General features: G+C 41.3%; 1 protein-coding gene across 2 annotated transcripts; it reads left to right on the top strand.

Annotated features, from left to right (window-relative positions):
- The first annotated feature begins 2,295 nt into the window (after nt 1-2,295).
- Nucleotides 2,296-21,432, top strand: SFT2D1 (SFT2 domain containing 1). Of its 2 annotated transcripts, none has more exons than XM_042025099.1 (8): nt 2,296-2,457; nt 8,458-8,544; nt 10,327-10,409; nt 13,800-13,881; nt 16,278-16,313; nt 17,068-17,126; nt 18,472-18,501; nt 20,720-21,432. In XM_042025099.1, exons 1-8 carry the CDS (start codon nt 2,395-2,397, stop codon nt 20,757-20,759), a joined length of 480 nt encoding a protein of 159 aa, XP_041881033.1. In that variant the 5' UTR covers nt 2,296-2,394; the 3' UTR covers nt 20,760-21,432. The 2 variants fall into 2 exon arrangements, with proteins under 2 accessions (XP_041881033.1, XP_041881034.1); XM_042025100.1 differs by lacking the exon at nt 2,296-2,457 and adding an exon at nt 5,456-5,548.
- The last annotated feature ends 2,766 nt before the right edge of the window (nt 21,433-24,198 follow it).

The raw sequence follows: 24,198 nt of genomic DNA, 5'->3' as shown, positions 1-24,198 counted from the left end.
CTGAATATCATAGGCCTTCCAAACTGCCTCTTTTTCCTGGCAAGGTAATGACTGTCTCATGGTATTCCCTGATAGTACAGAGAATTAAGAATTTCTGTTGAGCAGGGAAACTAGGAAAAATACATTTGGTGTGACTATGACAACCTGCTGCTCAAGAAAATAGCAGGGAAACAAAAACCACCCCTTGCCTCGCTCAGGAGTGAAACAGCTGTGGGTTCCAGGCTGGCTGCAGAGCCCAGGCAGCTGCAGGCAGGAAGATGGGACAGCAGTAGGATGCAAGCTGGACACCCCACACTGCCCGAGTGTGCACTGCTCTTCTCTGCTTTCTCTGTGCACTTGTTCATGCAGAAACAAAAGAACAGCTTCAGCTTGCTCTCTGCCAGGTGCTTTCCTGCCTGTACTCCCTGTACAACCAGAAAGCCACCAGTAATCCAAGGCACAGCCAACAACTCCTGCTTAAAGTCACACAGACCAGAAGGCTAGACTCAGATTTAAATTGTCTGCATCTATCCATATCTATCTATAAATTGGGAGGGGAAAAAACGCCCAAAGAGTACTTTCTTGTTTTTATATTTTGCTCTCATATATGCTTTGGAATTAAAACACTTCCGTAACAAATAATTTTGTTACAATTCTGGGGGCTACTAAGATGATTTGTGCACACTCAGATATACCCTCATATACCCTGTCCATTCTTTCTCCCGTTTCTCCTCCCCCGCCTGCAGGGTCATGGTTATATTGTTCCCTTATACACTGTCCTCCCTGCTCAGGTCCTCACAAGGTACGGCAATGCTGCCTGCCTCAGGTGACATTTTGCCATGTCTGCAAGTGTTTCTCCCATTATTAATTTAGCCTTGACCTAAAGCTTCCTGAGATGCCAATGGCCTGTCATCAGGTTGGAAAGGTATAGTTTGTGTCCAAATGTTTCACCTAAAAGCCACGGTAGAAGGCACATAGGAAACTTCCTAAGCGTGTGTGGGGAGGGGAGGAGGGTGGGAAGGGAAGGTTTCTGTCCTAAGAGCCTCACGGGGTGCTCTGCTGTCCGGGCTTTTATCAAATTTCATTCACACAGCAGCAGGTTACCCAGCCATTATCACTCATTTTCCTCTTCTGCCCCAGCCTACGCTGCTGCCTGCTGTCACTTTGCAAGCACCTGGACCCCTTCCCCCAGCCCCCAGCCTCATTCCCCCCCCAAATGACCCAGACCAGTGCTGAGGTGTTCGTCCAAAGGCCGGTCAAACAGCAGAGACACACATGCAGGAACAGCCCCAGGGGGCACAGAGGCAGCGTCTGAACAGAGCAGGACAGGGAAGACTTACATGGAATGACCAGGCTTGAACAGAGTGGATGGAGGATGGAATGTCGCTGGGAACGAGCAGGCAAAGCTAAGACACAGCACCGCGTGATGGCCTCTGCCATATCCCTTCCTCCAGGGGCAGAGGCTAACAGACCACACAGCGCCACACTGCAAGTCTCTGGGAAAAGGTGTTTACACCTAATGCCATTTCTCTGTACCCCACCCATTCTAGCTGGGAGAACACCTGGCTTGCTCCCAAGTGGGTGCTGAGACCTCAGGCACCCCCAGTTGAAGGAGGGCCGAGGCTGTTGGCGCTGGGGCTCGCAGTGTGCCTGCCGGCTGACAGTGAGTGACCAAACGCTCGGCCCGCCTGCACCGTGCCCGTGGAACAGCCAGGCCAAGCTGGACACCGCCGGCTGCTCGGAACCACGCTGTGCTCCAGGGCCATCCTAGAGCACACGGCACAGGATTGCATCGAGATGGTTCTTGAAGACCTTCAGTGAGGGAAACTACACAACCTCTCGGGCCAATCTTCCAGTGCTAGGTCAACTGCATAGTAAAGAACTTCTTCCTAGTATCCAGGTGGGACTTCCTGTGCATCAGTTGAAGAGCCAGGCTCTGCTCGGTGGTGCCAAGCAATAGGACCAGAGGCGATGGGCAGAAACTGATGCTCAGGAATTTCCACCTGAACACGAGGTGCCCCAGCGTGTCCTAATGCGGTTTTACCGGAGCCCTGCGCACCCACGGTGCTGTGTTCTGTGTTCAGCGCGCTCATGAGAATCACGCTGCTGTGCGAAGGCCGATTCTGCGGGCGACGATGAAGCCGGGGTCAGGCTGAAAAAGCCATTCTTCCTCCCCGGTGCCTCCAGTGAGGGCTACACCGGGGCCCCCTCGCCCCACCCGCGCACTCGGCTGGGCGGCGGGGCCAGCGCCGTCCCACGGGGATGCTGCGGAGCGGCCCGGAGTGCGCAGGCGCGGCGCCGCCACCGCCTCGGGGCGCGCGTCACTTCCCGGTTGGGCCGGTGGCCCGTGGTGGAGCGCGGCCCCGTCCCGCCCCATCCCGACCCCCGGCGCGGCCCTGCGCAGGGAGGGCCGGCATGGAGAAGCTGCGGCGGGTGCTGGCCGGGCAGGACGACGAGGAGCAGGGACTGACGGCGCAGGTACGGCTCGGCGGGAGCCCGCTCTCCCTCCCCCTCCCCGGCGCGGGGCGCGCGGGGGTCGAGCGGCGCTGGAGCCTCCCCGCGCCGGCCCCGTCCCCAACCCCATCCCCATCCCCATCCCGGTGTCGGTGGCTCGGGCGCTGCCGTGTTCCCCACTCTGCCTTCCTTCGTCCCTGGCCTGCGCACACGCACACCCCGCTTCCTGGTGCCTGCCCGACCGGGGCAGAGATGGGCAGGCGAAGGAGGGAGCAAAGTTTGCGGCGTGCGCCGTGGGACGAGGGTTGTGGGCAGCAGGCCCTGCCCGGAGGATGGGTTTTGGCGAATTCCTGGTGTGTGAAGCTTTTGGCTGTGTTGGTGACTTGGGGTCCTTTGGTTTCTGCGAAGTTTTCTTGTGCTTAGGCAGGGAATTCGGACCGCATAACACACTGCTCCCTTCCAACCCTACTGATTCTGCGATTCAGTGTAAATTGCTTCTCCATTCCCCTATGCCCTTAAATTTGCAAAAGCAAGGGTTTTCTTTAGACGTTTTATGTATATTCTGCTGAAGTTACTTTTTGCCCCTTACTCCTTAAGTGTGGCTTAATTTTTCTGTTTCGTTCCCACTATCTTCCTCATCGTCAGGGGTTTTTTTTTGTTTCGTTTTTACTGTGTTTGAAGACCATGCATTCCTGAGAATTAATCTCTAGGTTGAAATAAAGCTGCGCATGCTTACAAAGAACCATTCATTCCCTCTGCTCCCTCTCAGTTCATGTGACTGCAGGTCAAAGTGCCCTACATCAAGGAATATCTTGATACTGCTCGCTACTTAGAGGGTGCTAGAGCGTGGTGGAGGAGGTTGGAACGTAGCTGGGATCTGAGCTGCAGCGCACAAACCTTGGTGAACCAGCACAGCCTGAGCACAGCTGGCATAATATTAGTTCTAGCAGCTTGCTGCTGATACGCATCACTTAGTTTTGCACTTAGTTTTGCACTGAGTTGCTGTTGGTCTTCAAGGTTCATGAGTTTGGCTTCTCTGCCACAGCAAAGCAGCTAAATTGTGTCCATTGATTCTGGAAGCAGTGTAGAATCCGTGCCCTTTCACACCAGAACTGGCTGCCAGCATTTTGGAGGTATGCTTCACCTGGTGTTCTCAGGATTATCAAGGAAATACTTACATTTCTGCTAATCTCAGTTCAGTTCCAAGAGAATTATTCTGCCATCGCCAGGCACATTTCATGTGAGGCACATGTGATAGTTGTTTTAAGGTGGCAATCAGTAGATAAATGCCTACATAGTTAATGCTTTTATATTTGAGGTGTATTTCCTGAGGAGATAGCTAAGAATGTGCTAATTTGTTAAATGTCAGTAATTAAACTATATATGATTTCACTATTGCATGTAATGATACCGTTATAGCCAGAAAAGACTTTAAATAAGAAAAATCTGCCTATACTTAAAACTATCCAGTACCTGATAGAAGAAGACTTATAAATGTGTCTTTGGTGCAGTGCAAAGTAGCTTCATGCTGAGATGAACCAGAGAGCTCTTTAAAATAAATAAATACCTCTTGACTTAAGAAAAAAGTCCAGTGTTTAGGTCAGGCAATTTTTCAGCTGTATTTTTCTCTCAAGGTAGCAATGTGTTTGTAGAACCGTGGAAATCAAGCCTCTTTTTTAGAGAGGAAATTCATACGTGACGTTCACTAAAGCTGGAGCTGAGTGGTGCTGACTATTTTTAAAGTGTGTGCATTAGAGCAAAAAAGTCTGTGCACCCATGCAGAGAGGAACACTTGGTAAGAGGTAGGGCTGTGAAAGAACATGTGAGGGTATGCACTGTCTGTGTAAAATCTTGAGCGGTTTTAATGATCTCTCTGGAGACAAGTCATGTGTTTGGTTGAAAACAATGCTCCTCTCTTTGGAGTATCTGATAGTTGTGTAATAGCCATCGTATGGTTCAAGTCCATAGATATATCTGTATTCTATCCCTTGATTTTTTGCAGAACCATTATCATGAAGTCAGTAGTCATTCCTGCTAAGTAGAAGACAAGTCTATAATGAAATAACTCTGTGATGATTCAGTGAAGTCTTTTTGTACTTTCTAAACTCTTCAGCTGTTGTTTCTTGCTGCAATTAGATCCATTATTCTAAATATATATATAAAAAAATTAAAGGAATTCATTACCAAAAAGATCAATAATAAATAGTAAGTGTAGCAGTGTTATGATGTTTTCAGGGCAGCCTTATGCTGTTTAGTTTTATCAGCACCAAAACTAATATAAAATCAGTCTGTGTGACAGCTGACAGCTGCTTAAACACTCGACAAGATTTCAACAAAGAGGAATAGACCAGGTATTTATAATATTTTCATAAGAAAATGTATATTACATTTCCTATATTTTACTCTCAAGTGCTGATAGAAATACAAATAAGGAGGCCTGTTAGGGAAAGATGAAAATATATCTTTATAAATATTTTTTTCCTTGTGGCTTAGAAACTCAATTCTGCAAATTTACTCAGTGTCTCTTTGAATTTTCTCCATTACTTGCATATTTACCATTGAGAAAAGGTGTAATTGTTAGCTTCTAGAATAGTAAAACAAAGTGGTTATGTTTCTCTGTTTGCCTACATGGAAAGCTGTTATAAGATCATTAATATGTGGGGGGAGCCTAGGTGAATGTTCAGAGCTACAAGAAATATTTTTCATCAAAAGCAGCCTTGTGGATTATCATTCATATTGTTTGTTGTGTGTCCATTGCAAACTGTTCAGCAATGATGCTGTTACTGGCACTTCCAACTTGTGTATCAGACTATTGCAAGACTGTTCCTTATGTTTCAGAAAGTCCCCCTTCCAGATTCCAGTCACTTATTTTATATAGTATTTGCTTGAAATATCCTGTGAATAAAAAGCTTTGCTTCTTGCCCAGGAATTTGGCATTAAAGTTTAGCACTAAAAAACTAAGGATTTCCTTTTGTTGATTTCAGTTTAATTTTTCTTTTTCTTGTTAGAAACAAGCTGATAAACCATATAGGAAGAAGGGTATGTTTTGCAGGAACTCCCTTGCCACCACTACTGTGTAGTCCTCCACATGAACTACAGATGTGGAACATGCCTGGTAATTTTTTCAGTCTCCTAAATAAAAGCTTTTGCTAATGCAAATATCATAGACTGCAATGCCAACTCTTTTTGTCTGAAATCTGGGATTAGCTGTATAATTTATGTCAGACACGCACAAAAAAATCTTTATCACCTTTTCCGTTGTTTCCTGCTTTTTTTGCAAGGGTAGTTTAGATGTACTTTTTTTTAGGGTTCATAGTCCCTAAGAACCTAAGTTGTTACTTCAGGATGTCTCATGGCCCCTAGTATAGGAATTACTGCCTGCAGCACGTGTGGCAGGATATGTGCAGTGTCAGGTCTTCAGCTTCTGGAGTGAGCCTGGCATTTTAGCACAAGCTGCGGTTTACTCAGTTGAACTGTGTATCTGTAACTCAACTTTTGCAGCAAGGTGCTTCACCGCAGGGTTGAAACAGGCGTCTTGGAAAGGTAATGAGTCCCATTGCTTCCATGAAACCCAAAAGGTGTAAGTTGTAGATAGGAAGGGACCCACAAGGACCATCGAGTCCGGTTCCTGGCCCTGCCCAGCACCATCCCCAAGAGGCACAGCACCATCCCTAAGAGCCACACCATGTGCCTGAGAGCATTGTTCAAATGCTTCTTGAACTCTCTCAGGCTGGTGCTGTGACCACTGCCCTGGGGAGCCTGTTCCAGTGCCCAGCCACCCTCTGGGTGAAGAACTTTTACCTGATATCCAGCCTAAACCTCCTGTAACAGTTTCTGCTGTTCCCTCGGGTCCTGACTCTGGTCACCACAGAGAAGGGATCAGTGTCTTCCCCTCTGCTTCCCCTCATAAGGAAGCTGTAGACTGCAATAAGGTCTCCCTCAGTCCCCTTAGGTATCAGGGACTAAGAAAATGCATTACCAGATCCCCAGTTTTTGGATTTCAAACATTGCATTAAATAGGTTCAGCTTGACAATATAAATGGTGACATCACCTGGAATGGTTGGAGGATGAGCCTTCATTTTCTTCCTGTAGTTCATGTGGATATATTGTCAATCGAAGTTTTTAAGAGTTAAATCCATAAAATGTATCTAACTTTTTGGGGTTTGTGGCATTTTTTTGCTCCAAGCCTTTGTGTGGTTCTCTTAGTTCTTGTGCTGGTTTTTTTTTTTTTTGGTTTGTTTTTATTTTTTCACCTCTTAACTGTTAGGGATTTAAATGAAGATAAAGCTATTTTCAAATTTATTTGAAGAATGAAATGTCCTGGTAGTCACTTCAGGAGCACTGTCAGATATTAAGATTAGAAGAGCAGTAAGTGGCAGCAATGAGCCTGATGCACCTGAATAAATTATTGGTCTTCATCCTTTCCCTGTTTTCTAGGCAATCTGAAATGTGTGTGTTGCGTTTACTGATAGTATGGCCTATCTACACTTCATTTCTGAACATGGATGGAAAGAATTTTTACTCTTTTTTTGTGTTTGCATGCTTATGATTAGTTGCATGAATAGGTGTAACTAAAGGCATGATTGAAATGGGTATCTTCAGCTGTGTCCTACCAGCTATTCCTACTCTTAAATGTGCAGGCATTCAGGACTATGACTGTCAAATATGATTTAAAATACTTAGCCATTGTTCAGTTACTGTTTTTGTCTGTTTCTTTAATGCATACATAAGGATAAAGTGTCGGACCTAACAAGGTAAGCTGCATCTTCTGAGCTTTGAGAAGTTCTGTCATCACAGCACCTGTATGTGAGCGTGCGTGCAGCACTTTTTTTATTAAACTAGATATAGTTTCTTCATTTGTAGAGATGTGAAATTGTTCTAAGCAGTAACAGATTTCCTTGGTTCATTGACCACTGCCTGAAAGAGAATTTTCTCAAGAGATAAGAAGAAATACCATATTCATTGGCTGGGAAAGGCCTATCATGTATATTTGGTTAATAAGACTTGATTAAAATACATGTTGACTCGATAACAAGAGAGCAAATTTGCCTGTGACATCTAAACAAATAGGAAAGTTGGTTTTTTAAAGTAATTTTATGTAAGCTGAAGCAACACTTCACTTAATAGGCCGGTTTAGAATAGAAAGTACATTTAATTGTAGTGACCGGGAGTAAACTGAAATTCATTGTTCTTACAGCATGGGTGGAGATGAGCTGAGGACATCTAACAAATCACTTCTGCTGAAAGGAGCCTTTCTGCCAGATACATGGCCCTGCCTCTTTCCTTACATCACCCCTGCTGCTTTTCTGACAGCTTGCAGAGCTGGCTTGGCTCCTTAGCAAGGTCATCAGAATAGAAGGAACACTAATTCTGTTCTCTTGTCATGGGTTGTGTCAGGTAGCTCAGCTCATTATGTTCTGGAGTCACTCTGGAGAAGCAGGAAGTGAAATATTCCCTTTCAGCAAGTTATCCTAGTCTGGTGAGACAAGCTGTGTCGATCTGCCTACACCCTCACCCTGTAAGGAGCAGTAATTGCAGTTGTAATGCTTGCAGTGGATACTGGCATTAATATGTACGAGGGATCCTCTTAGTGACAGGAAAAGGTGGTAATGTCTATAGGAACCTACGGTGTTGCACAAATAGATTAATTCCTCTGCAGATTGCTAGGAGGTCCACTCATTCTTTTGATTTGGTACAATTCTGACTATTTTCAATTGTGTGGTAATAAGAAAATCTGTTTGAAAGTGAAGCAGCAATTGCTTGCATGCCAGGATATGCCTTTATGGATTTTGTCTTTTTTCTTTGTTTGTAAATACGTTTCCACGTGTTCCAAATTGATAATATAATTTTGTAATATGAAAGAATTAATACACAAGCGACTCTTAAGCAAGGTAAAATAATTATTTCCAGCTAAAAAATTATTTTGTTTGAAATTCAGGAGTTTGGTGGTAAAGAAAAAAAACGTTCTTTAGATTGTTCAAAACTGGGTTTGTAATGCCTCTTTTTCCTCTCTTCCTATTAAGGTCCTTGATGCCTCAACGCTCAGCTTTGGTACTCGAGTCAGATGGTTTGGCATATGCTTTGTTGCTGGCATTTTGTGTTCTTTTCTTGTAAGTAAAGTTATTTTTTTCCTTGTGCTTTATTACTGTTCTACAGCTGAACCTCATTCACATTCCTACTTTCTATGTGATTCTGTGTTTGCTTTATCCTGTATTCTAAATTTTGTATGCATTTATTTAAGTGGACATTAAATGTATAATTGGCTGTTGATCTCTAAATTATGATTTTGGCTATTTTTCTTCCAACTACAGAAGAGAGCATTTTTATTGTAGCATAATACATTTTCTTACTAAAAGGCTTGAACACTGACAAAATATACCCTATTTTTTGTAATTTGTGTATTAGGAAAGAGGTGTGTACCCATTTTACTTTTATTCTCTCTAATAAAGGGATAAAAGAGGGGGGAAGCTTGAAAGGTTTTTAAAAGCTGAAGAAACCACATGTGTAGCATGTCACACTCAACAAATCAAGGTGATGACTGTGGTTGTGTGTTGACACTTGAAAAACCTGCTGCACTCCTGCTGGTTTTACAGTCAGCAAATCATTTGTTCATTCCTGAACTTTAGGGGCTGGCAGGAGTCTCCAGCCTGCAGTTAAGAGTTGAGATCTCTTAATTGCTTGGGTCTGTCAAAATCAGGCACGGGTAACTTGCACTAGAAAGCAGTTTTTCAGCTGCATGGAAATTCCCAGAAGAAGGTGAAAAAACATGGGGGAAGTCCTCCCTCTTTTCCTTCCTCCCCCTTATCTCTCCCCTTCCTGTCCTCCCTCTGTCTTTCTTCCTCTTTTCCTTTTACCACAGATTTCCACTGAAATTGCAATTGAGTAGAATGCAGTTGCTTTTTTGTTTGGTTGGGTTTTTTCAGGACAGTGTGCAGATCACAGTTTGTTTTGCTTCTAGTTGAGGCTCTATTTAGGCTCCGACAGGCTGAGAATGTTGGGTCTGTACAGCCTGTAGAACAGAAGGTTGTATGGAGACCTCATAGCAGCCTTCCAGTATCTAAAGGAGACCTACAGGGAAGCCCGGAAGGGGCTCTTGCTCTTCATCAGGAGCCGTAGTGATAGGACAAGGGATAACGGGTACAAATTGAAAACAGGAAAATTTAAGTTAGATATATGGAAGAAATTCTTTATTGTGAGGCAGTAGAACAGGTTGTCCAGCGAAGTTGTGGATGCCCCATCCCTGGCAATGTTCAAAGCCAGGCTGAATGGGGCTGTGAGCCGCCTGGTTTAGTGGGAGGTGCCCCTGCCCATGGCAGTGGCGGTTGGATCTAAGTGATCTTTGAGGTCCCTTCCAGTCCAAACCATGCTATGATTCCTTTTCTCCCTGATCATCATAGGTAGCTGTGATCAGCAGAAGGCTTTGGATTTTTTTAAGTTTAGCGGAGGGAAGAGGTATCTGGAAGAGTTCTGAAATGTTTCTGTTCAGCCTCAGTGTGTATTTAGACTGCAAGTCCAAATGGTTGATTGGAGGAGAAAGGAGATGGTGAATATTAGTGCAGCTTTATGACATTTTATCTTGTGTGCAGCGGTGTAGGATGTACAGTGAGGCATTGTAACAAAAGCAAAAGTGTTGTGAATAGAATATGAACAGTAAACAAACATTGCCTAGTTGTAAAAATATCTGGAACTACAGTAAACCAACACATTGTCTGCCAGCAGGTGGCAATAGAAGTGTTCTGGGTAGTGACAGCTGCAACTCTGAGAGCAGTGTGCTCTGCTAGTATATGTCAGAATGATGCTCTTTGCAGTACGAAGTTGTATTTATAGACTATAAAAATCTAAATAAATTGACTTAACTGATTGCAAACATACCAATAACCTGTCTTTTATAGGGAACAGCATTGCTATGGCTCCCAAAGGGGATCAAACTTTTTGCAGTGTTCTACACCCTGGGAAATATTGCTGCACTAGCCAGGTATGATTTCTTAGTTATTGTTATTAGAAAAGTACCCTCCTTTTCAGCTACATTTCCATTTGCTTTTATTTTAGAGTGCTGTCTATGTCGCATATAAACAACATTGTTTCATATTGAAATGCTAATAACAAAAACTTGTTTGTTTTACAGTTTTGTTGTATATCAGTTATCTTACACACCTCTTTGCGGACATATCACAACTGCTATCTAAAGTATGAGTAACAAATTGCTAGCTGAATGTTTTTTACTTTTTACAGCTAAATCCTTCTGCCAGGTATGTAAGTACTTCAGCTTCAGGAGCAAACTGGTAGTCTGCCCACTGTGTGGATTCCTTGTTACTGGAAGGAGCTTTTTGTTTTTAACAGAGAGATCATCCTGTTTCCAAGAAAACTCTTTCAAAAAGGAAACGTTCAGGAAATCCTTGTTTTGACTGTAAGGCTGAAGGCAGAATCTAAAATTGGTTCGTAGTGTGTTTTTAAACTCTCTGTTTGGTTCTTTGAAGTGTTTCACATAACAGTCCTGAAATAATTTGCAGAAGAGGGCCTCTTAAAATTGAAAACTTTCCTTTCACAGTTTGAAAGGCGCATAAGAAACAACTTAATGTCCATAAGGTATTTTCAGTTTCTGTTTGTCCTCCTATTATCTTAGAGTAGTTGAGGCATGGTCATGGGACTCAAACCCCACGGAGTGTGGTCTTGACTTTCATGGGCTCTATGACTTCACTCAAGTGACTTAATTCTTGAGTCAAAGCGTTGTTAATCTGTTGAAACTCAGGTAATGTGACATAAGCGTTAGAGAAACATGAAAGTGTACTGCTTTTCCTCAACAAATTTGTTAGGAGACAATAATTTCTATACTGACATTGAGTCTCAGTTGTAGAACTATTCCATCTCATACTAAAACAAGACAGAAAGTTGATAGTGGAGATAGGCAAGGCTAAGTGTTTGCCTTTCTCTCCCTTATCTTACTCTTTATTCTTTGTTGTTGGTTTGGAGTAAGGTTTTTTGGTTGTGTTGTTTTTACCTGGTACTTTGAGTGTGTTTTCACTTCTTAAAATTAAATGAGCATTTTAGAAACTTACTACTAATCGAGTCTAATTGAGTTAAGAGGAAAGTTTTTACAGACTAGTATTTCTTTTAGGAGAATGCTGGAAAACTTTAGTCTGGACTCCAGCTAAGATTAGAAGAGAAAAGAGGCCCCTTTTTCCTTCAGTAGTCCTTTGAGATATAAACAACAGGCAAGTGTGTTCTAAGAACAGTAGGAGATGACAATGAAGTCCCAAATTGACAAGCAGATTTAAACTTTTCTAGGCTCATTTGCAAGTCTGTATTTAAACCAAAGATGCAAACTCTTATTAGCCTGTTCAGTCCCCTCTAGCTTGTTTTTACTGTCATTTTCTAACCATGCACATGAAAACAATGGTACTTACTTGATTATCCTCAGGGATGATGAGTGTATCTCCTACAGAATGTGGTGTGTCTAAAAGAATTATTCTGTTTAACTGGAGGGTGTCTAGAATTTTTTCCCAGCCTTTCTTTCTGCTCCCTATGGAATCTCATATCTGGAGAAACTCTTGTGGTCTCGGTCTTCTCAATGCCAATCAGATTACAAACAATGCATTTTGCTTTCTGTATTTTTTCTGCTTATTTCTTGTGGCCTAAACTTAACTGCTTTTTACCACCATATTTTCTTCATCTGTATTCTTCTACTAGCTAACTGATATTTTCTCCTAGTTCTTCACACCCCTTTTTTTTGTCTTAATTTAATTTTATGGCCCAGCAGACAAGATGAAAAAATACTGAGAAGAATTTAGTTTGGATTGCAGTTAATTCAAAACTTTTCCTATCGAATTGTGAAAACTTTTTTCCATTTAATGTGGACATTTGGGGTTTGTCTACATAAGATTAAAAAAAATGAAGGAGATACATGTGCAAAGTTGCTGGTAGGAGAACATTTGGATGTGGAAGATAGAGCTCTATTTACTGCTTGGAATGTGGATTCCCATATTTCTTCTATCTTAGGAGGCTTATTATTGGTTTCAGGAGGAAACTCTATCAAACTGTTCCCTGCTTCATTTCATATAAAACTGAATGACTAGAAAAGGAGTTAAACTAGGTTTTCTGCTCTGTAGTAAAGCATTCAGACTACCACAAGATTACAGGCATTTTAACTCATTAAATTGTTGTGTTTTCTACAAAGCAGAATGACAAGGAAGAGACTCATCTCAAATATTTGAGCCAGAGAATTACTCCTGAGGTTGTGAAATCTTAGTTCAGATGGCATTTCTTTGCATGAGAAGGTACAGCATGTGGTGTTGCTGATGGTTTTCATTCTCCCTTCAAGTTAACTACTTAACTACTACTGTAGTTAAGAGTAGAAAAAAGTAGGAAGATTAATACAAACTACTGAACTTTTTCCTGCCTTTTTGCTTGCTGAGTTTGACTAAAAGAGATAGAGCTTCCCTGTAATCTTGATTGTAGCTACTTGCATTCTGCCCGAGTAAAAAAAATCTATTGGGAAACAAGAATTTTCTACAGCAGGTTGGTCTTTGTAATCTTGACATTATTTTGGCAAGTCAGTTGTTATAAATAACAGCTTCAACAAAAATTTCACTAGACTTCAACTTGATAACCCTCTGCTATACTTATAGCAGAATGTTTTGTTTTGGTAATGTAAAAAGCTCTAACCACTGTATTTGCTCCCATTATCTTTCCTCAAATCTTGGATATGATCTCATTTACTTCTGCAGTTGAGTTTTCTCATCTTTTTTTTTTCTATGTATTTTGGTGCTTGCCATCTTAAAATAACAATCAAAACATCTTTGACTACCCACCCATCTCTAAATTCATGTAGAGCTACTTATAGTCATTGTTTAATCTCCTCCCATTTCGTGTCTCTTAATATGATTTAAATTTAACTGTAACTGCACTGCTTCCTTAATTGTCTTTATTTATAAATGGCGTTCAGCACCATCAAACAGATTATTAGTGGAAATGTTTTTCTTCTTATTCAATGAAAGAGTTCATGAAAACTGATTTGCTTCTATGCTCTTCTGTTATTTCTTAAGTATATCCTTGTCACACTCTCTATCGTCTCTTATCTCAACCAATATAAGTGTTCTTGTATTTGCCTGTTACTTTTTTTTACTATGGTAATATTTTGGAAAGAATTTCGTGACCAAGGGTGACTCATAAACTGTTTCCAGGGCTAAATTCATGGAGTATTTCACCTTCTGTTCTAGTGAATCTCTGTTGCTAAGCACTGAAATATCTTTTTTTAAAGTCTTTGTAGTCATCTATCTGTTGGAAAACTGGTTAATTACCTACTGTCTTTTAGGAAGAGTTATTTGAAAGTGATTTACAATTTGTTTTGGTTTTTTTCTCCTATTAGTACATGTTTCCTGATGGGACCACTGAAGCAACTGAAAGCAATGTTTGATCCAAAACGATTAGTAGCTACAATTGTGATGTTGGTAAATATACTGGTTTTGTTTCCTTTTATTAAAAAAATGTATTTTCCATTAGCCTCAAAGCTAAATTTAATGCTTTTCTAAAGGGAGGTTACTTCTCAGTCTACCTCTTCATTCTGTTGAGAAATGACCATCAAATTGTTTAGCTTTGTATGTCACAAAGAGCATCTACCTCCTTTCTAAGAATGTGTGTGTTTTTGTTGTTTATGATTTTTAAATTAATCATTTGGAGTAAAATGTTCTTTACTAAATATTTCTTAGTAAATGCTAATACCAGGTTAATTATTTTTAATTTATTTTCTAAAATATTTTCTTCAAGAACAAGGTGAGAGATTTTTTAGCCACTGTGAAAAGTCAGTGGTCACTAATTGTAGCTTGACAGTTGTTTGTTGGCTGCAGCTTGGTCTGTAAAGGTCAGTGGTTCAGAATCTTCAAAGCAATGAAGAAAATTAATTTATTTCCCCAAAGTCTGGGAGGCCACATGTTCGGCTTTGAGATGCTCCATTGTGACATCCCTGGCTCCTTTACTTCCATGACCATCATTTCTTCTTCCAGGAGGATGGAAAAAAACCTTCTCTCCAATATCAGAATTCCTATCCCAAAGGTCTATATTAGGTAGTTAAAACAACTTTGTCCCCTTGCTTCTTCTCTGTTTTATGCTTTTCTCTCTTGTTCCTACTGATTTGTTTCAAATTTAATTTTGAAGTGTAGTTGGCTTTCCTATTCTCCCTATCATATAATTTGTTTTTCTAGTCGATTAGTGGGTAAGAATGTCTTCATAAATTCTTCTGGATGGCTGTCATATGGGGGGTTGTATGTTCTTCCTCTCACACACCCACATTAAAAAAAAAGTTATAATCTCGTTTAAGAAGCTTACATTTGCCCATATCTTTTGGGGAAGTCACTTGGTCATTGCTTAGACTCCAAGTTTTGTTCAAGAGGTTTGTTTTGTGTTGTTTTAGTGGTGGTTTTTTTGTTGTTCTGTCATTATTTACAACTCATACCAAGTTACAAGTCCCAGGAAGTTAATGTTTTGTAGGCCTGAATTAAAATTGTGCAAGAATATCTCCAGTTCTCATAGAGTCTGTATTTGCTGAGCATGAATTCTCCAACAGTTTACAGCTGTGGGCTTTTTCCAGTGAAACTGAGAGCCTAAGCCAGACACTTAAAACAGCAGGCACAAAAATCATTTTGCTCTGATGATCCTGTCATCCACCATGCTCAGACATGGTGACAAAGAAAAGAACTCGCTTTGAAGGCTGTAAAAACAGGACACATCAGGGAAATGGAAAGAGAACAGAGCAGAGCAAACATCACAGACCTACCTGTGCAGACCAGGCTACCAACAAAGTTGGGAAAAGAGAGAATGAAAGGTTTCATCTAATGGTGAACATGAACATTGGATGAGAGCTAAGGCTTTTAGTATGGAAATTTCAGTAAAACAGAGAAGAACTGGAAAATTAAAAGTTTTGAAAACTTTGGATGAATTTGGCTGTTTTGATCCCCATCGTAACACAAAACTAGAATTGTAGGCAGTTGAGGAGTCACAAACATGTTTGGAAAATTTCCAAAGAGTCTGTTATTTTTATTCCTTTCAATAAAACACCAACAAATTTTTTTTCAAGCGAAAATTAACTTGTAGTTTTGTTCTGTTTTCTACTATGTGTAATGACAAATGGAGGAAGCCAGATAAGATTTAGTGGAAAAGTTCTAACTGATGGTTAAGCTTGCAAAATGGTGTGATTATTTGGCATAGTAAACCATATCTTAGTAATGTTCCATCCAAAGTGTTAAAGCACTTTGAACAAAGCTTCCTGTGAGCTTTTTCATTGTACCTGAGGCAGCTGCTCCGTAGCAGACTCTTCATTACTGTCAGAAGATGAAAAAGCACTGGCAGATGAGGCATAGCCTGTATTTGCCAGATACAGTAATTGAGAATGGTTGTTTTTAATAAGGGGTTGTTCCTAGCGGTGCACACATATTTCTTGTGAGAGACAGGTGTTACAAATACTAGGTTAAAATGATAGTATGTAGTGGAATAAGAGAGTAGCAGTTACCAGACTATTTGATTCCTTTCAATAAAGCTTTGTCATCTAAGCCCACCTCTTAACAGAACCAACACATAAGGGTGCACACACCAGGCTATACTCCTTCTGATTCCTGAGGTCAACTCCTGACTTGTCTTTCTTCTAAGACTTGTCTCAGCCCTTCTGGCCGTGAATACACCGCTTTACATGGAGTTCATCATATAGTCACTGTACAACAGCCTTTGGCTCTGCTTGTTTCATAAGTTAATTTTCAAATGCTGATTGCCCACCGAAAACATGGAATCAGTTACTGTACTTGCTTTGTTGTTTATTTGTAGTATTCATCCTTTTTTTTTTCTCTCCTCACCCCAGCTTTGCCTAATATTGACTCTGTGTGCTGTATTCTGGGTAAGTGAGAGTACTTTTCTCCTCTAAAAAGCAATCTAACTTCATTAGTACATTAATTGTATTGTAGCTTTAAGATACAGTTCAGTTGTGGAGGAAAGGTGAGCTCGTTGTGTGTGGTGAATTTGTTGTTGGCTGTGGTTGAGCTTAGGTGGAGCGATGAGCCTGCTGGCTGTAAAGCAAGTGCATCCTTCCACCTGCATGTGATGTAGATGAGTATGCAAAATCTAGAGCATCAGGTTCAGTCTGCAGACCTCTAGAATAAAAACTAAAGAAAAGCAAGTTAAAATACTGTTTCAGTGGTGCATACTTTTGTCAGAAAATATCAGAGAGTGTGTAGTCATCTTTAGAAGCCATGGATACAGAGTATTAAGCTGGTTAAGACAACGGAAAAAAACCAGAAGTATCTTCAAGCATCTTGGTTGAAAACTGTCTGTAGTTACATTCTGTAGAAGTAATTATGTCACTGGAATGAACTTCCATATTTGCAGAAGTACAGTGATGTGAGTGAGTGTTAACACTGGTGTTGTTAGGTGTTTTCAAAGCTAGAAAAGGTTTTCATAGCATGATGCTAATGGAGTGATGGATAAAATTAATGGAGAGTTGTTGGGAAAGAAATAACAAATTCAGAGAAGGAAATGTAGGCAATGTCAGTTAACTCAATTTTTGATTGAACAGACTGTGCCAATTGTTTACAGTATAGACTGGAGTGGTGCAAAATGAACTAACTTGCAGTATTCGCTTTATTTTTACTTAGTGGAACAAAAAAGGTTTGGCGATGTTATTCTGCATATTGCAGTTCTTGGCAATGACCTGGTAAGATTCTTAAAATTCCTTTTAATTTCTTCTCTCTGCCCCTACACCCGCATGATTATAAACCTATATATATATGATTCACATATAAGTGTGCCCAAATGCTAGCCTCAATCTGTTTTTCTCAGCTAGGTTGTGTAACTCCAGCAAAATCTATATTCAATCGTCTTGCAAAAATGGTAATTTGAAGTATATTCTGCAATGTGTGAACTTATCTGAAGCCATACGAAAGGAATATATATGCAAAAAAATTTTCATGCTTTTTCTGTGTTGTGAAAGTAACAGTATAATCTCCTCTTTTTTGAATTCTAACTAATTTTTCATTTTTGAAGTGAAAGGAACTAAAAAACATTTTCCTAGGGTACGTCCTGCCCTGGGAATATACAGTGGCACTGGGTAAAGAGTGGGTGGATGTGAGAGGGTGAATTTAGTGCAGCAGGTACTGTGATGACCACGAGTATGCTCAGGGGCTGGGTTTGGCAGTGTGTGGGTGCAGTCAGGTGAATGCTTGCAAGCCTGGCAGAAGTTCTGGAAGTTACTGCTTTCTCCTCAGAGATACACGCTTTGTGTCCTTTTCTCAGGTGAATTACTTGGTGCTAGCTCTCAGGCAACCCAAGGTGACCACAGTTCTTGTTTGACCTTGCCCTGAATACACAGTCTATACTGCACGTGGGTCTGAGGACAAGGAACCATTTGTTCAGGACAGGGACTGCTGGGCATGGTGCTAGATAGAGGGAAGACCGCTAGCTCAGACTGTGCTGCACGTGTTTGCAGCAGACAGTTCACATTTGTTAAAGAGTCCTAGGCTGGGCATGATCAGGCTGGGCATGAGAACAGAACACTGCCTGGAGGCTTGTGAGAAGCAGTTTTCAGAGAATAATAGATTTGTCAGCTGTCTGAGTGTCAGAATTGTGGAATATTATTTAAACTACAGCATGTATCTGTATTTAGTTACATATATAATACGATTAGATGTATGTTTGCGTAGTAATTTAGATTGTCTTTTAAACTGGAAAAATAAATCTCTGTTCCTTTTGGATTTGGCAATATTAAGTCAGGGGGTTTTTTTTAAAGTTCATGTGCAATAGAAGTTATGAACTACATAAAAAAAAGAGAAGAAAACCCAACCAAACAAGGAAAAAGTAAACTACCAAGTCCTTGTCAATATGTTTAGTTCTTGTCCAAACATGTCATCTTTTCTCAGATAAGCATTAAATTGAATAGGTAACCTTGTTTAAAATTTTGTTACAACAGATTGCTTTTATTAATGCTCGGCTAAAGTGAAATAATTTGGTTCTAGGAGAGACTTGAACGCTCTGCAAATATACTTTTTTCCTCTTTTTTTCAGGTATAGTCTGTCTTATATTCCTTTTGCAAGGTGAGTCTGCATAATAATTTCCATCTTAACAAAAGTCAGCTACCTTTATGCTGGCGGGAGGGGAAATACTTTATGTGTCTGGAAAAATATAACATCCTCCCTTTCTTTTAATTTTTAGAAAATGGTATTGCTGAACTTAAAAGTCATGCTTAATATAAGCTTTAAATAGAAGTACAATACATAGTAATTCTGTGTAATAAATTTCTCTCTAGTTTCCATCACTGGAAATATATCAAAGTTTTGTTTAAATTCTTCAATGATTTAGCAATATAGTGATGCAATAGTGACTTTTCTGTAACTAAAATTAAAGGTAGCTTATGGATCTGAGGTCCTAGTTAAAAGCAAACAAACAACATAGTGGCAGCTTCTGTTCCTATTTCCGAATTCCTCCATCATTTTTAGAAGGGGCAAAAGCAATGCTTTGTCTTTATTTTCATTCTGGCAAGCTTCTCTCTTCCCTTTCATTCTTGTGTGTACAAAAAGCGAATGAAAGCAGACCAAACACATAGTGAAAACACATGCAAGTAATCAAATGTAAGAATCTGTTTTTTCTGTGATTCATGTAAAATGCTGTTTGGTCTTTCCAGAAGTGGTTTTTTTGTTTTTTTGGTTTTGGTTTTTTTTTTTTTTTTTTTTGAAAGAATTAAGCACTTCAGTATAGTGAGGTTTTCTGTAGTAGAAGTGTGGGGAAAAAGAATTCAAAGTATTGTCTACCTGTTTCAGCTGGTATTTTCCTGTAGCATTGCCAAAACACCTGTACTATGTTTTTTTAAAGCTTCAGATTTCATCTAGGAAGGATTTTTTTCAAAGATAGTAGTTGATAATTACAGTGAATAAAAGAACTGAACTCAGGCTTCAAACCGTCGTTTTGCTATTTCTGACAACTCAAGCTGACCCAGTCAAAAGTAGTATTCTGAATTCTTGTGGCCAGGAGACAGTCTCAGTAGGTTCATTCCTTTTTTTTCTCTTTTATTTTAATGGTCTGCTCTGTAGAGAAAGCACATTGAGCTTCTGGTCTCTCTGACATTTTCTTCCCTACCAACAGTACTTCTAAGTTCTGGGGAGAAAAACATGAGGTTATATGCACCAGTTAATTTCTTTGGGTTTATCTATCTATTAGATTTTAAGAGCCAAAGAACTGAATTTTATATAGACTGGTTTTGGTAACACTGTGATTTCTTTAGGGATTACTGAGTTATTTGCTTATGTGGAGTGGTATCATAAATATGTTGTATAGGCTGCCTTTCTTATGGGAACAGTGATTTAAACCGTGCTGAGTGCCAGAGAATAGTATTATGTCATTGTTTGAAGTATGCATTTCTCTTGATTTCAAAAAATTACCACTCCTTGGTTTAACTCCATTCATGGTTTGCTCTTCAGAACAATTTACTTGTTCGTGGGTTTATTGGGGTGGAGGTTGTTGGTTTCTGTTTGTTTGCTTTAGTTAATGGTAGCTCTCCAGTTGGCATGGCAACAAAAAGCCCCACCAAACCAGACCCAAATGAAAACAACAACAAATGCAACAAAACCAAAATGCATACAGCTAAGTGACTTTAAGGAGTGATGATAGTATGTTTCTTCTTTTTTTGAAACTGACTAGCAACAGAATACAAATTCCACTCCTTAGTAAGTTGTTACTTTTCTGGGAAAAGTTAAAATAAAGGAGACTAGAGTGATCTGAGTGTAACAATCAGAGAACAGAAAACAGTTTATTGTTTGAAAAAAAAGAACCCTCCAGATCTTCCAAACCTTAGGGCTGAATCAGCTCTCTCCATCCTGCACTGTCAGTGCACACTTTAACCCTTCAGCCTGTGCTTTATCCAACTCCGATGTGGCTTGGAGTCCTGGCAGCTGTGCCTTGCTGTGGATTGGGCGCTCCTCAGCTGTGCCCTTGCTGGGCAGCCCTTGCGCAGTCGGGCTCTGCCCTTTGCTCAGCCTCCCACGTGCTGCAGAGCAGTTCCCAGCACTGTGTCTGCATTTCAGCATGGGCTGCAATGCAAACAGCCTGGAAGAACCTCGGTACAGACCGGGCTGGAGCCTGGGCTTTAGCTGGTTTGGTAGAGCCACTCACACACAGATCCTGCATGTGATAAACTATTGCTATCTGTCTTTAGTTTCTGCCATATTTATAATTGTAAATAGTTAATGGTTTAGATGCATAGAAACAAAATAACAAATATCCTCACTGACTTTTTTTTTCCTTTTTTCTTTTTTAAAGGGATGCTGTGATTAAATGCTTCTCATCCTGTCTAGGGTAAATTAAAACCCAGAACCACTATCCGCTTTAAAAGGCAACTTTTTTCCTCTGTAAATTTGCTCAGAGAACTCTACTTTTCCACTTCTGAAATACCCAGTAGCAATTTAGTATTTTCCTTGCCTTTTGCACTTGGGAGATTAAATAGTTTTTACTAGAAACAGATTTTAACATAAATTTCAAGAATTGTGTTTACCCTGGAACTTCCAGGCTTTTTTTTTTTTTTTAACAAAAAAGTACATTTAAATACTTTATGCAGAGTAGTCGTAACACTACTTTGTATCCAGTAACGGTTTATTCCCCAGTGGAGGTAAGTCACCAAGGTCTGGGTATGCATGAAGATCTCATTTATAGTTCTGTCTAAAATTTGCAATGTGCCACTGATGTTTGTATATTATCCATTGTATGCTTTTCCAAAGAGAGCGTTTTATAAAAGTTGTAAAGATTTGGAAAGTTGTAATTAACTGCTCCTTTGAAATGCCTATACATGTGCCTTATGGAAAGAACTTAATGAGAATGTGAAAGGTATGTTTAAAACCTGTTGGATTTTATTAAAAAGTTGTATTTTAAATGACTTAAAAAAAAAAAAAACACTTTCATACCTAAATACTTTTTACTAAAAGAACTTATGGCTAATGTATAAATGAGACTTTTGAAATAAATTCATTTTAAAAGTGCCTAATACATTTTTATTTAGGAATCGGCTATAGAGAGCTGAAAATTTCAGCATTACACTTGAATAAATATGAAAGCATAAAAAGGGGGATATGTATATTACTATATCCAAATTTGCTGCATAGATTTGCAGAAGTGACTTTAAAGGTTCTTTGTTTTTAGTATTTAGACAAACTGTTCATTTTGATTTACTCTGGTAATAGATTGAAGTGAAGTACTCTAACGCTTTGTCTGGCTTCAGTAAGAGGTTCTCATTTCTAATTTTTTCAACTAAGAACTATCCAGTTATTCTGGAGCAAAGTTAAATCTTTAATGTTTGATGGTTGATATTATATTGCAGGAGGGGTTTTTTTTGCACAGGATGGATGTGCTTAATTATGTATGTTCAAAACTGAGTTGGTTTGGATTTTTTTTTCTGTTAATCCACAAATATAGAAGAAGGAATGGCTTTGAGAGACGTGATCTGCAGTGTCAGGAAGGGGAAAACCCCAGTCTTTTTAGTATTCAGGGTTCAGGCTAAAGAGACAAATTGAGGTACAGTATGTTCCTGTTCAATCTCAGTGTATGTTGCAAAACATAGCAACCACTTTTGAGGAAGCTGTGTACAGGGTGATTGCATTATTTTGCAGCTAGACTTCCAACTAAGCCACACCTTTTAACTAATTAGTAACAATAAATTGCCAGGGAAGCATTGTCCCTCCTGGTCATAGGGGGCCAGGTAGTCCTGGCCCCACAGCAGGCTCTTGGGCTCACTAATGCTGTGGGATGTAGTGACGGCTGTTCCAGCTCTGCCCACAGCCCTTGAGTGCTGGGGCACCCTTGGGTGAAATTTTAGTTCCTTTTAGTTTTCAGCTTGCTTTGAAGATGAAGTAGGATGTGCTTAGGCGGTGGTGGATGTTGTCCTGAAAGTGACTGCCCCTTCCGTATTTGCTGTTGCTGATCTCAGCTGATCGTGGGGAGATCCCATACCACTGGTGCTTCAGGGCCAGGCCTTCGTTTGCTCCAGAGCTGGTTTTGCCCATCTGGTGGTACACAATCACCTTCACTGTAGTCTTTAATTAGAATGGCATTGGTTATTCAAAATTTTTTAATTTATTTATCCACTATGGTAAATGATGAAGTTACCATTCATCTGTTAACACTTAGGTCACCAGGAGAGAATGGGTTGAAGAGCCAAAAGTTCCATGTACTGGTATGCTTTTATATGCACTTTGGTCTGTTATGCCAGACCATGTGCCTTCTTATTTGGTTTTTTTCTCTCCTGAACATTTAAGCATTTACTTCCTCCATCGATACAGAGCACACAGTCTTGTGTTGTTTTGTCTGTATCTTTTGTTCCTTCACATCCTGTCTTTGTTTACTGTGTCTGAGTATTCCAAGAGCTCACAGCTGGGGAATCTTCACAGTACAGTAGTAATACCCATCATGGTAGTGTGGAATGATAGGTGTGAAAATCTCAGACCCTGTGGATTGCATACATGCTACCCATCTTTTGATAAAGTTTTGGTATCCTAGTTAAAACAGTACTTTGAAGTAAATGCTGCAGGAATTATATGCTGTGGCTTCTAAGACTAAATTTTGGAGTGGTGGTAATAATCTTGGATCCATTGGAAATATATGTTTACTTATTACTGCTCTATGAAACCTCTCCAAACCTCTGTTGTTGGCTAGGGTACTTGAAAAGGTAGGAAATTGTTGCCTTGTACATCACAAAAAACTAAACCCCAAACAAACAAAACACAAACCCCCCAAAATAAAACAAAAAACCCAAACAAAAACCCAACGGGGGATGTGCTTTACCTCTGTCACAGAAGGCATTGAGGCTAGAAAGATCTCTGGATTATGCTCTTCATTACCAAGCCAGGCACCGCTTGTCCACAAAGTCTGAGTCGGCCCTAGGTCTGACTGTGTCTGTCTCTTGTCCTGTCTGCCTGCCCTTATTCACGATATTTCAAGGAATCAAGGAGCTCAAGGTATCATTCATGTTTTTAAGATGGCAAGAGAATTTAACACAATTTTAAAATACTGCCTTTTCACGCTTGGACGCTTGAAGACTTCGAGATGAATTTAGAGCCTGTTTGCCCTCGGGGCGTAAGCCCCGCCATATCTGTCTTTACTTCGGCTCTGCTTTGGGCTGGGCGGGAGAGGACCGGGAAAAGGCGCCGGAGTAGCGCCGCATCGCGCCCGACCAGTGCGGCTCAGTCGGGAGGGCGGCCGTCCCGGCACGACCCCCGTCCCCGCCCGCATGCCCACCCCGCGCTGGGGAAGGGTGTTCCCGGGGCGGGCGAAGGGCGGGAAGGGGGACGGGTTAGCGAGAGAGAAAATCGGCGGCTGTCGGCGCGGAGCGAGCTCGCATTCCGCGCCGGCGGCTGGGGCTGCTCGTCCGCCTCTCGCCATGGGGCTGCAGCCCCGGCGCGCCGCGGGGCCCTGCCCGCCCGCGGGGAGAAGCGCCGCCCTGCCCGGAGCGCGCTCCGCGCCTCCCTGGGCGCGCAGCGACGAGCCGGAGGGAACTCCCGGGCGCCCCGCCACCCTGCCGCCCCTCCTGCCAGCCATCCTGCCGGCCGCCTCCTCTTCCCCCGCTGCCGCCCGGGCACAGCCCAAGAAGCCGCCGGCGACCGCCTCGGCCCCCAAGAAGGCAGCGCCTCGGCCCGCAGAGGAGAAGGGGGCGAGGAAGGCGCGGGGGGCGCCCCCGGAGCGGCCGGGCCCCCTCTCCAGCTCCTGGCCTTGCTCGTCCCTGCAGCGGCCGCCGCCGCGGAGACCGCCGGCCG

The sequence above is a fragment of the Corvus kubaryi genome, unplaced genomic scaffold (assembly GCF_017639235.1).
Source record: "Corvus kubaryi isolate FWS band 111438036 unplaced genomic scaffold, C.kubaryi_AGA036_p1.0 37266, whole genome shotgun sequence".
Classification (NCBI taxonomy): Eukaryota; Metazoa; Chordata; class Aves; order Passeriformes; family Corvidae; genus Corvus; species Corvus kubaryi.
The sequence above is the reverse complement of the archived record's forward strand: the minus strand, read 5'-3'. Positions and strand labels throughout refer to the sequence as shown.